The 12,751-nt window shown below is 34.8% G+C and overlaps 1 protein-coding gene across 1 annotated transcript in view; it reads left to right on the forward strand.

Moving 5' to 3' along the window:
• SMC4 (structural maintenance of chromosomes 4) overlaps positions 1–12,420 on the forward strand; it is a 34,561-nt gene extending 22,141 nt beyond the window's left edge. The window contains exons 14-24 of the mRNA XM_067737890.1: positions 612–837; positions 923–1,002; positions 1,849–2,001; positions 3,353–3,479; positions 7,154–7,343; positions 8,468–8,612; positions 8,891–9,064; positions 9,499–9,681; positions 9,817–10,049; positions 10,569–10,752; positions 11,233–12,420. Of these exons, the coding sequence (XP_067593991.1) occupies positions 612–837; positions 923–1,002; positions 1,849–2,001; positions 3,353–3,479; positions 7,154–7,343; positions 8,468–8,612; positions 8,891–9,064; positions 9,499–9,681; positions 9,817–10,049; positions 10,569–10,752; positions 11,233–11,385 (1,848 nt within the window). The 3' untranslated portion in view covers positions 11,386–12,420. The remainder of the gene's footprint in view (positions 1–611; positions 838–922; positions 1,003–1,848; positions 2,002–3,352; positions 3,480–7,153; positions 7,344–8,467; positions 8,613–8,890; positions 9,065–9,498; positions 9,682–9,816; positions 10,050–10,568; positions 10,753–11,232) is intronic.
• The last annotated feature ends 331 nt before the right edge of the window (positions 12,421–12,751 follow it).

Below are 12,751 nucleotides of genomic sequence, written 5' to 3' on the forward strand. Positions count from 1 at the left end.
TATCAAGAGTGTCCTGGGGTTTTTGTTTTGTTTTTAGTATATTGTAAATGGAATTTTCTTAATCTCATTTTCAGATTATTCATTGCTAGTGTATAGAAATACAATTAATTTCTGCATATTGATTTTGTATTCTGCAACTTTGCTGAATTTATGTTATTTCTAATAGTTTTTAATGTATGAATTCCTCGGGATTTTAATACGTATAAGATCATGTCATCTGTGAATAGAGATAGTTTTACAATAACTTCTTTTTTAAAATAACAGTAAAGTAGGGCTTCCCTGGTGGCGCAGTGGTTGAGAGTCCGCCTGCCGATGCAGGGGACACGGGTTCGTGCCCCGGTCCGGGAAGATCCCACATGCCGCGGAGCGGCTGGGCCCGTGAGCCATGGCCGCTGAGCCTGCGCGTCCGGAGCCTGTGCTCCACAAAGGGAGAGGCCACAACAGTGAGAGGCCAGCGTACGGCAAAAAAACAGTAAAGTAATACTCAATTATGTAGATACTCAGAACTTTGTATACATGTCCTTATGTTTAATACATGTGTATTACTTCTATAAATTATATCTAACAGAAATGATCTTTATATATATATTATTTTTCTTTTTTATGTTTAGATGGCAGTGTGGGCAAAGAAAATGACCAAAATTCAAACTCCTGAAAATACTCCTCGATTATTTGATTTAGTAAAAGTAAAAGATGAGGAAATTCGCCAAGCTTTTTACTTTGCCTTACGGGATACCTTAGTAGCTGACAACTTAGATCAAGCCACAAGAGTAGCATATCAGAAAGATAGAAGATGGAGAGTGGTAACATTACAGGGGCAAATCATAGAACAGTCAGGTAATGTTTTTTTCCTCTGCCATTGAGTTTATTTAATCTTGTTGGGGGAGACATCTAAGTCTGACTTCTCTCCTCTGTTCTCCAGGTACAATGACTGGTGGTGGAAGCAAAGTAATGAAAGGAAGGATGGGTTCATCAGTTGTTGTTGAAATCCCAGAAGAAGAGGTCAGCATGTACAAAATTACGGTCAAGACATTTTTGTTAAAGCAGCTTTACTGATAAGTAACATACTGTAAAATTCTGCTATTTTAAATGTACTGTAGTCAGATTTTCAATTAACAGATTGAATTTTCTCTAAATGACTAGTATATAAGCTGTGGGATTTTATATGAAACTTGTTAAAGTTTTAAAAGTATGTTAATTTAAAAATATATGCTCGGCATATATATCTTTCTCTGTTATGACATTTGGATCATATCATAATTTAACCATTTACTTACTGTTTGACATTTAATTTGTTTCTTCACATAGTTACTGATGTATTGTATAATTATCTTTTCTATTTTGACATAATTCTTTAAGTTGTAAATATAGCAAAGACTTCTGATACATGTTTCCAAATTTTATATGTCCAGAAATATAAGAGGAATGTCAAAATGCTCAGGAAATACTGCTCTGTTCCATTATCACCCTTGGAACACTATACTTTTTTCTTCCTTAAAAATATGTACTTAGATGTCCTGGATACCTAACTTTTTCTGAAGAGTTGTGGCTTGATTTTTTTTCATATTTTGAAATAGTTTGTATTTTTCCACTTAAATATTTGTGTAGTATACCTTCATTGTAATAGTAGTTGACTATACAACACTTAAAATGGTCTTTTCATCTGATTCTATGATGCGGAAATTAGTTGACCATCTCCTAAGCTTTAGGTTTTGGAATTGGACCTGGGTTGTTTGCTTTGTTTCTAGTCTTTAAGATCAGAAGTTTGGGTTTTCTTCATTCATAAATTGCTGTTAATCTGAAATGACTCTTGGAATAAACTTATTTCACTGGTATTCTTCTTTGTAGGTAAATAAAATGGAATCACAGTTGCAGAGAGACTCTCAAAAAGCAGTGCAAATTCAGGAACAGAAAGTACAACTGGAAGAAGCAGTAGTTAAGTTAAGGCATAGTGAACGAGAAATGAGGAATACACTAGAAAAGTTTACTGCAAGCATCCAGGTACTTTTTAAATCAATATTAGCTGAAACTATTGGAATTCAACAGCAATTTGGCAGAAGCATTTTGCTGTTTGCTTATAATTTTAAAATATAAGGGGGGAGGAGGAGGCTGAGTCTCTAGGTGTAAGGCGCATCTGTTGATTTTGTTTCTCCGAGTACTAATGGATAAACACCCTGTCACAGTGTTTGCTCCAGCCACAGCTATTTCTGGTTTCCATTTGTACTCCATAGAAATGTGTCTTCCCTTAGCAACTATGTGACCCTTTATTTCATTCTCTTCTCAAAGTGAAATGTTTCCTTAATTATGAAAAAGCAATACATGCCCAGTCTCTTTTAAAAAACAAAATCAGAAAACAGTTTTTAGGAAATACTCAAAAGATTATCACCTTAAATTTTTATGTATGTCTTTCAACTTTTAGTGTGTCTAGTTTGCATGTATGTGTTTATGTATATGGTAGATATTGATATACATATTAAATTTGCATATGAATTTTTAATGAGTCTTATTAACTTTTCTTCACTTATTAATTACGATTTTCTTTCCAAGCCAATGTACATTTACTTTGTATGCAATTGTATTGGCATATTTTGTTCGTATTACGATTTGATAAATATTTTTCTGTGTTGACTATGTATACTGCTGTGTTTTAAATATCCTTCTTATGCAGACCTTAATACACTCATCCAATTATTTCCTTAGGTTAGAGTTCTAAAACTATAATTATTACCCAGTATGTGTACAGTGTTATTTTTGGGTTTTTTGCGGGGGGGTTTTGCGGTACGCGGGCCTCTCACTGCTGTGGCCTCTCCCGTTGCGGAACACAGGCTCCGGACGCGCAGGCTCAGCGGCCATGGCTCACGGGCCCCGCCGCTTTGCGGCATGTGGGATCTTCCTGGACCGGGGCACGACCCCGTGTCCCCTGCATCGGCAGGCAGACTCTCAACCACTGTGCCACCAGGGAAGCCCTGTACAGTGTTTTAAGCGTTTGTTGCATAATGCCAAATTGTTCTCAAAAAGACGGTTCTAATTCATTTACTAATAGTAGCATATGCAAATAATTTTTCCAAGTCTTTGAACACTAGGTACTCTTCAGTTTGTTGTAAGTTTGCTAATCTGATATAAATACTAAAAAATAGCATTTTAAGTTATCTTCCTAATGAGTGTATACATTTCATGCGTTTTGTTGGCCATTTTCGATTTTTATATTAATTGTTCGTGTTTTCTGCCCTTTCTTGTTTTTGTCTTTCTCTTAAAGATTTTAAGTACCTTTTTTTTTAGAATGCTTAAAGCAAATGTTATTGTTAGTAAGTTTAAAATACTAACAGTTTTGAATGTTAAAACATTTCTGTAGCGTTTATCAGAGCAAGAAGAATATTTGAATGTCCAAGTTAAGGAACTTGAAGCTAATGTACTTGCTACAGTCCCTGACCAAAAAAAGCAGAAATTGCTAGAAGAAAATGTTACTGCTTTCAAGACAGGTATGTTTAAGGATATACACTTTTTTTCCCCCTGTGTGGTCAAAAACAGGTTTGTAATATTTAGAATGTTTAAGATAGCAGTTTGTAGAATAAAAAGTAGATTTCATATATTATAGACAAGTGACCACTCTGTTTTAATGGTTTTTGTTTTTATTTCTCAGAAGGTTATAAAGTACTATTAAGTACTTCATTTGACAGATAAGAAAACTGAGGCACAGAATGGTTTATACAATTTGCCCAAGGTCGCATAGCATATGGTGGTGGTATAGGAATTCAGGAACAAGTCAGTCTGATTCTGATACCCATGCTTTTAATTTTATATTTTGTATACTTTGGCCCAGTCTTCCTAAGGACCCTTCAAGATAGTAGTTATTTTATTTGTTTGAGAGCTTAGAGAAAACACATTTTTCCTTCCAGAACTTTTTCTTCTTGTATATAAACATATAAGTGTTCTTCCAAAAGCTTTCAGCAAGAAAGGGAATTAGATCATAGGCTCATAGTCAGAATTGACTTTGACATTAAAATCCTCTGATCATGCACTTGAGCAGCCCTGCTTCTATTTCCATGTTGGCTTCAATTAAACATAGGTGGATGTGCATCTTATTGCACGAGGAGGTAATGGTGAGTTACACAGTATCTTAGGGACACCAACAAACACAGTGAGCCTTCATCATGTCCTCAAGAAAGACCCTTGTTACAGTCTGGTTCATGAGCAAAGGAAGGCAAATACTGATTGTTCATCTGAAAGAACTAGATGGACTGGAATTGGAGCAATTATCCAAATGTTCAAAAAATGAGGTCGAGTTTTCTTCCCAAAGAAAAAGAGGTAAAAAGATTGTAAGCAGACAGATGTCCACTGGGCATATTGAATATTAATATATAGCTGTATTAATTTTTTTATTTTTGTGGTCATATTTATCTACGTTTTTAATATTGAGGCATTCACTCAGATAGCATCTGCTACTGGCCAAGCTTTGTTTTAGGTGCTGTTGATCAAGCAGTGAACAAAATAAAGTCCCTCTTTTCAAGGAACTCACACTTAAAAGATGGGGAAGATAATAAATACATTGCATACTGTATCAGGTGGTGCTAGGTGATAAAAGTAAAACCAGGAAAACAGGATGGGATGGGGATTCAGATAGACACAGTGGTTATACAGGCCACTGCCAGAGATACTTGAGCAGAGACTCAGTGGAAGTATGAGTGGACATGTGGATATTTGGGAGAAGAACATTTCAGGAAGAATGTAGAGGAGTAAGTAGAGGCCCTGGGGCAGGAAGGACTATGCCAGAAGTTTCTAGGAACACTAGGAAGCCAGAGTGGCTAGAGTTAAACGATGGAAGAATCCAGATAATGTAGAGCCTTATAAGCCCTGCCTCCATGTGAAATTAAAAGCCATTGGAAAGTCATATACAGGGAAGTGATATAATCTGTCAGGACTCTTTTTTCCTTGCATTTATTTTGGGTATATATTTTGTCCTTGGAGACACAGGGACTTCACCCTACCCGTCCTTCCCCAGAATACCTACAATATTTGTTGTGTTTGCTTTGATGGAACCTAATGGTCAATTAAAACAAAAAATGTGTATCTTTGTCATTTATAGCAGCACTTTCACAGACTACAGGAATCTGTATTCTTGTTTGAAAGGGAATCCTTGACTTCATTAGGAGCCCCATATATATTTACTCTCATGGAAACACTGGCTATTATTAGTAGACTCTGTTAATATCTAATATGGAAGCCCATTTCTGCAAGCGTATCTTTAAGATTATATATTTTATTTTACATTAATTTATATTTTTAAAATCTCTGGCTGTTGTGTAGAGAATAGAGTAAGGGGAGCAAGGTGGTATAAAATAGTGACTTCAAAATTATAGACTATCTGATGTTAGTTTTCCCCTCCTACTTCTAATAGACATGCTACTATAGATAGGGAAAAGAATTTTTAATGCATGTTAGGTACTTGAAAATAAGGAAGAAGATGTTCTGAAGGGTGGAACCCTTCCCAGTTGCATACCTGGCCCATCCCCCAGTATAAGTCATGATGCCAGACCCCACAGCAGCTGGTACTCTACCCCACAAGGGAGCTAAGCATACAGACAGCCTAATGGAACTTAAACTACAGAGAACATCGCCACTTTGAGCAAAAGAATTCCTTCAATAAATACATTATTTTAGTATCCTTAGGGGGAGAGGGGGATTCAGAAGACAAAAAAAGGGCAGGGTTTTGTTTTGCTTTGTTTTTTTAAAAAAGCCAAGTGGTGATCTCAGAAATATAAAGAATAGAGGTTGGAGTTAAACTCACTAGATGAGTTTGAAAGATCAGACTAAAGAATTCTCTGATAATGTAGGACAAAAAGATGAATACTAAGTTGTGAGATTTGGAGAATATTGAAATTCCAATCTACCTAACAGGAGAGAAGAGACAATCTAGAGGAACAACAGTTAAGTCTTTATCTAATCTTTTCCTCTTAGCACATCCTACCTCCTTTCCCCTATGCTAAATGTATTGATACACTCCTCCCATAGGAGCTTTATGGGAGTCTCTTTCCATAAGTTGGCTCTGTTTCTGCTTGCTTTTCTAGACATAGATATTGAAAGCTTGAACTCCTTACCTTTTTGCCACCTTTCATCCTTCCTATATTGTATAGTGATTAGGATTCAAATATGGAGAACAGAATCCACTCTGGTTAGTACAGATATGATTTGGGGTGTGGGGGTGTGTGTGTGTTTAACAAAGATTGTTTACAGAATCACTATGATGGCTTAAGAAATTCTAGCTTGAACATGAAGAATAATTTCCAGAGCTACTCTGTAGAACCATGAAAGGAACTATACTGCCTCTTCTACAACTGGAAAGTCATCTCTCAAATGGGGAAGATGAGGGACTTCCCTGGTGGTCCAGCGGCTAAGACTCCACGCCCCCAGTGCAGGGGGCCTGGGTTCGATCCCTGGTCAGGGAACTAGATCTCACATGCCGCAACTAAGAGTTCGCATACCGTAACTAAAGACCTGGCACAGCCAAATAAATAAATAAATATACCAAATTGGGAAGATGACACTACAACTGCCAACAACAGAAGCACATTGTACCTACTATAATCTACACTGTCAAAGTTAATGCCAGTGCCTGTCAGTATTCACAAAGCTTTTGACAGGACACCAGAGCCTCCAACACCACCAAGAAAATTCAGACTTTTCCATGACTGCCAGCAGAAACATGCTCAACTTATCAGTTTTGCTATCCAAATTGTGTGAACTTTTTTTGATTGAATAAAACAACCACAATTTTCTTCACCCCGGGCAGTAGTCAGGCACATAGTCTATCTAAGGGTAAAAATCATTATGAGACCAATAGTCAAGAAAGTACCCTAAAAACTTTTGAAAAGAGCTTCAGGGCATGAAGCCAGTAAGAGATAAGTGGGTTATGTTCACAGCTGAGCCAGAGAATTTAACCATGTGTTGTTATATAACACCATTTGTTTTGACTTGGGCATTCTGGTTTTGTGTTTTGGGGTTTGTTTGGTTTTTTTTGAGGTACTTTTCCTTAAATGTCTAAAATTTCTTGGGCATGCATCAGGTTAAGTCATATTGACTGAAGAGATTTACATCTAACAAGTGACGCTCATTAGCGTAGAAACACAAATTAATTTCACTTTTTTTTTTTTTCCAGAGTATAACAATGTGGCTGAGAGAGCTGGTAAAGTGGAAGCTGAGGTTAAAAGGTTACACAATATTATCGTAGAAATTAATAACCATAAACTCAAGGCCCAACAAGACAAACTTGATAAAATAAACAAACAGTTAGATGAATGTGCTTCTGCTATTACTAAAGCCCAAGTAGCAATCAAGACTGCTGACAGGTAGAGTATGCGTACTACCCTGTCTTCCTCTTCCCTACATCCCCTTTTTAAACTTAATGTCCATTAAATGTTTCTGTTACTGTTACTTATTAAGCCCTTCTGACATGTTGTTACCTAATAGGAGTTTTGGTGGGCACCTATAATAAACATCATATGACTAGTTTTTAAAAACATAAACGGGTATGCTTTGGCAAAATGTGGTTATATAATTCCCAAGTTTGTGAGGACACAGAAGTCAGAGTTTCATTTCTCTGGCTTAAAGGGAGTAGAGGGTGATTCATTGAAATAGATCTAGGTTTTAGGAGAGTAAGAAGGTTGAGATTTCTTAGCAAAATTGTTTTAATAACTTAAATTTTTAATTAACCTGATTAATTTAATTAACTAGATTCCATTGTCCCAAAAAGTTTTAATATGTTCATAACAGATCTTGTTTTTAAATTAATTTTCAGAGTATTAAAGTATTTCTAAAATAATTAAAGCTAAATATGTATAAAAATGTTGAAATGTAAACAGCTGTTTCTTTTGTCTTAAAATTATAACATGAGTCACATTTGATTATCTGGTTATTCCGCTATTACAGTGTCTTTTGTTCAAAGATAAGGTGCTAATAATAAGCCATATGTTTTGCCTAAACACAATTATCAGTCAAAATAGAAGTAACTTCATTAAGGGAAAAAGTAGTCTGTGTGTGTGGTCATGTGTCCAGTTTCCTCCCCGCTCCACCCTGCCAAAAACACTTGTTTGCCCTGACTTGAACCAGGGCGTATTTATTTACTTGATGGTATAGCTTCATGGGTGTAAAGATTTAAGAATCTCCAATCTGACAAGAAAATGACAAGAATATAATAATCCAATGGACAATTTTGCTTCATAGTCTAAGTCTAAAAGCTTATATAAGGAAGTTTTATTAATTTATACTGAGAGTTTAATAAAATATACAATATCCCACAAGTGTATGTATAAACATAAAAAACCAATTCAAGGATTTTAGTAAATCATAAATTTTAAAATATGATGAAAAAAATGTTACATTGATGTCATGAAAAGTTCTTTGGTAGGTTTTCAGAAGTAGAATAACAAATCACACATTACCACATTTTTAATATATGATTTTGCTTGTTTAGAAATCTTAAAAAAGCACAAGACTCTGTCTTTCGCACAGAGAAAGAAATAAAAGATACTGAGAAAGAAGTAGATGACTTAACAGCAGAGCTAAAAAGTCTTGAAGACAAAGCAGCAGAGGTCGTAAAGAATGCAAATGCTGCAGAGGTAAGACATGGAGAGGGGAGAGGATGGTATTTCAAGCAATTAAGATTTATAGATGTCAATACCTTGCCTAGTAAGCACTCAATAAGTTAAACTTATATTAACTTTCATCTGTACAGTAAAAATGAGTACTGTATTGTAACTTTTCAGTAAATAAAAACATTTTCATTTAAAGTGGAAGGGGCGTGGGGAGAGATTGCTTGCTTCTTCATCTTTGTAATGTGAAAATCCCTGTTCTGTTTGAGAAGATCATATCTGTAGCATTTCTTCTTGGTTTTTAGGAGTCCTTACCAGAGATCCAGAAAGAACATCGTAACCTACTTAAAGAACTAAAAGTAATTCAGGAAAATGAACATGCTCTTCAAAAAGATGCACTTAGTATTAAGTTGAAACTTGAACAAGTAGATGGTCATATTGGTGAACATAATTCTAAAATAAAATACTGGCAAAAAGAGGTGAGAATTGTTATGGATAGTTAAATGTAACTTTAAGATATCCTTTATGAAAAAAGGTTAGGGTTTGTTTTTGTGTTTTTGAGGTATGTTGTGATTCTTAATTTCATGGTGTATAATCACTTCTCAGGTTTATGGGGGCAAAATGAACAGTATATAGGAGTTATTATATACAGAAAAATATGCATAATGGTCAGAATTAGTCAACATTTTCAGCCCAGGGCTGATAACGGAGATTTAACAAATGGCTACATGAACACCTGGAACACTACAACTATTTTTCTTGAAGTCCTTTGAAACATAGTTGATACACAAATTAGTTACCACTCCTTAGTATCTGTTGTTTTGATAGGCAGTTTGTCATATTAATTTGTGAGGTTTAACAATGAATTATAATACTATGCCTTTTCTAACACTAATCTAACTTAAACTTTTAGATTTCAAAAATATCATTGCATCCCATAGAAGATAATCCTGTTGAAGAGATTCCACTTCTAAGCCCAGAAGATCTTGAAGCAATCAAGAACCCAGATTCCATAACAAATCAAATTGCACTCTTGGAAGCCCAGTGTCATGAAATGAAACCAAACCTTGGTGCCATTGCAGAGTATAAAAAGAAGGTACAAATAAACTGTAATAGTCAGGAAGTCGCTACACCTTAGCCTAAATTGTGGCCTTTATTTTATATAATTAGCAGTGTTATTTCTCATCTCAAATGTATAACTGAATTGATGTTTTTCTCATTCTTTTCATAGGAAGAATTATATTTACAGCGGGTAGCAGAATTGGACAAAATTACTTATGAAAGAGATAATTTTAGACAGGCATATGAAGATCTTCGGAAACAAAGGCTTAATGAATTCATGGCAGGTTTTTATATAATAACAAATAAATTAAAGGAAAATTACCAAATGCTTACTTTGGGAGGTGATGCTGAGCTGGAGCTTGTAGACAGCTTGGATCCTTTCTCTGAAGGAATCATGTTCAGGTTTGTAATTATGCTGTATACTGAGTTTCGGATTCTTCTGTTATATCTCTACATATTCTCCAAACTCAGTATTTTTTTTAGGGGTGGGATGTGAAGGTTAGATGTACAACTTGTTTTATTTCATAAATACTAGTTTGCCTAGATATTAGTTTACAGCATAAATTCTAGGCAAACAGTAAATACTTGATTTTACAGAATATTTGTCTAATTTTCGAGGCATTTCAATCTAACATATGTATTTTAAAATTGGAAAGCAAAAAGTGCATTGGAAACAGAGGGAAAATACCAAGAATTACTTGTTAGCTTGCTGTTTAAATCTTAAATTTTTGTCAGGTGTTCCTGTGTGTTCATCCTCCAATAACATGTTTATAAAAGAACCCCTCAGAAGTTTATATTCGTGAAAAGGAAATTAGAGATTCCCAAGGAAGGTGGTAGAAGCCAGTTATGGGAAACAAATCACGAAGTCTTAATTTAGCTTTACAAGTAATTTGACTGACGAGATTTTCTTAATTATTTCAGTGTCCGACCACCTAAGAAAAGTTGGAAGAAGATCTTCAACCTTTCAGGAGGAGAGAAAACACTTAGTTCATTGGCTTTAGTATTTGCTCTTCACCACTACAAACCCACTCCCCTGTACTTCATGGATGAGATTGATGCAGCCCTTGATTTCAAAAATGTTTCCATTGTTGCATTTTATATATATGTAAGTAATCATTTAGAGCTTTTCATTCTGAAAATTTTATGGGTTCCCTAAACATTACAGATGAAATTCTGTGACTTATTTCTTTTGAGCTTTTTTCCCTGTTCTCTAATCCCACATCCCATGGTATTAAAGGAGGCCACATCCTTTATTTCAGCCAAATAGTTCCATTTTGGAAAAGTGAAATATAAATGGATAATGTAAATGAGTAGCAGAAACACAGCTAGAAATTTTTTTTCTATATCTTTTTTCTACTAGAAGAATTCTAGGCAACCATCCTTCCAAATACCTGAATTCTTCTCAAACCCAAATACTGTTTCATGAATTAATCCATGTTGTCATTCTTCATGTTAATTAATTATGTCATGTTGAATTTACTGTCAAGAAATATTTCAGGGAAGTAAAGCTTAGATGTTTATTATATGATTTATATATTTATAATATATGTATAATTTTTCTAATTTATTCTTTCTTTCTCTTTAGGAACAAACAAAAAATGCCCAGTTCATAATAATTTCTCTTCGAAATAATATGTTTGAGATTTCAGATAGACTTATTGGAATTTACAAGACATACAATATAACAAAAAGTGTTGCAGTAAACCCAAAAGAAATTGCATCTAAAGGACTTTGCTAAACTTGTTTATACTGAAGATTTCTCAGATTGAATCACCGCAGATTCAGCGTACTGTATTTACTGACTTTCTATTTGTAAAGGGTTATAAATTATATAAAATACATATTCTTAAACTGGATCATATAACTAGTTTCTGTTTTATGCTGTTACTTAAGAGACATGCAAGTGTAATAAAATATTCTCTATATCTGCTTTTAGGAGATTGTAAGAAACTGACAACTTTATAAGCAGCAGACTATGGAGAAAATAAGATGCCTGGGGTGGGGGGTGGGGGGGTTAGGTGACTTACCCTTAGCCCCAAACTGCTACCTGCAGAGTTAAAAGTGAACAGTACAGTTCTAAACTAGATCATGTTACCAAGACACAGCATACTCTCATGGACCTTTGACCTACGCTGGAGAAGCCTATCAACTGCTACTATAGTAAAATTTTTAAGGTATTTCACTTAGTAATTTAGATAGTCACTATTACCCAAATCCTAGAAACATTTTTTTTTTTAACCGTCATTCTGAATTATAAGGATGAGAATTTAAATACTGTGTTCTTTTCTAAAACTTGATATGCTTGACTGTTTAAAACACTTGCAAAAAGGGTCAGCAAATATGTCTGAAATAACATGGCTATCTCATTAGTTGAAAAGGAAAAATACCCACTTCAGAAAAAGAATAAAGTGTATAAGGACTAATTTCCTTAGTATAAATGGCAATTAAGATGGAGTGCTGTTTGCCCATCAAGTTGTCAAGGGTTTTTTGTTGTTGTGTTGCACTGTATTGGCCCAAGAATATTATAATGCTACTGGAAGCCAGCAACCACTTGGTTTTCAAAAGAAATTTTGGTATTGATTCAAAAGTCTGCCCTAGCTATTCAGTTTCTAGAATATTGATCCTGAGGAATTAAAATTAAAAATTACCATGTTGTTCAATGCAGTATTGTTTAGGTACTAAAACCCAACAAAGACAGTCTGTATCATAATATAACCGTTAAAAGTGTAAATACATTAGCATGGACTTAAATAAAGCAAGATCTATAACTCAAGTATGGTCATTTGTTTTAAATCAAGATTATACAAGGGAAAAGTAACTAGAAAAAAGTATCAACATAATCAAGGGCTTTTTCATTGGTGAGAACAGAGGTGAATGGAATTTAATATTTTTATATTATATTTTAATAACCAATGGAGTAGTAAAGCTTAGTACTTTTTATTTTATCTATTTATTTAATTTGGTGCTGCATTGGGTCTTCACTGCTGCACGTGGGTTTTCTCTAGTTGCTGAGAGCAGGGGCTACTCTGTTGTGGTGCGCAGGCTTCTCATTGCGGTGGCTTGTTGTGGAGTACGGGCTCTAGGCACGTGGGCAGTAATTGTGG

The sequence above is a fragment of the Pseudorca crassidens genome, chromosome 5, assembly GCF_039906515.1.
Source record: "Pseudorca crassidens isolate mPseCra1 chromosome 5, mPseCra1.hap1, whole genome shotgun sequence".
In the NCBI taxonomy this organism is placed as follows: domain Eukaryota; kingdom Metazoa; phylum Chordata; class Mammalia; order Artiodactyla; family Delphinidae; genus Pseudorca; species Pseudorca crassidens.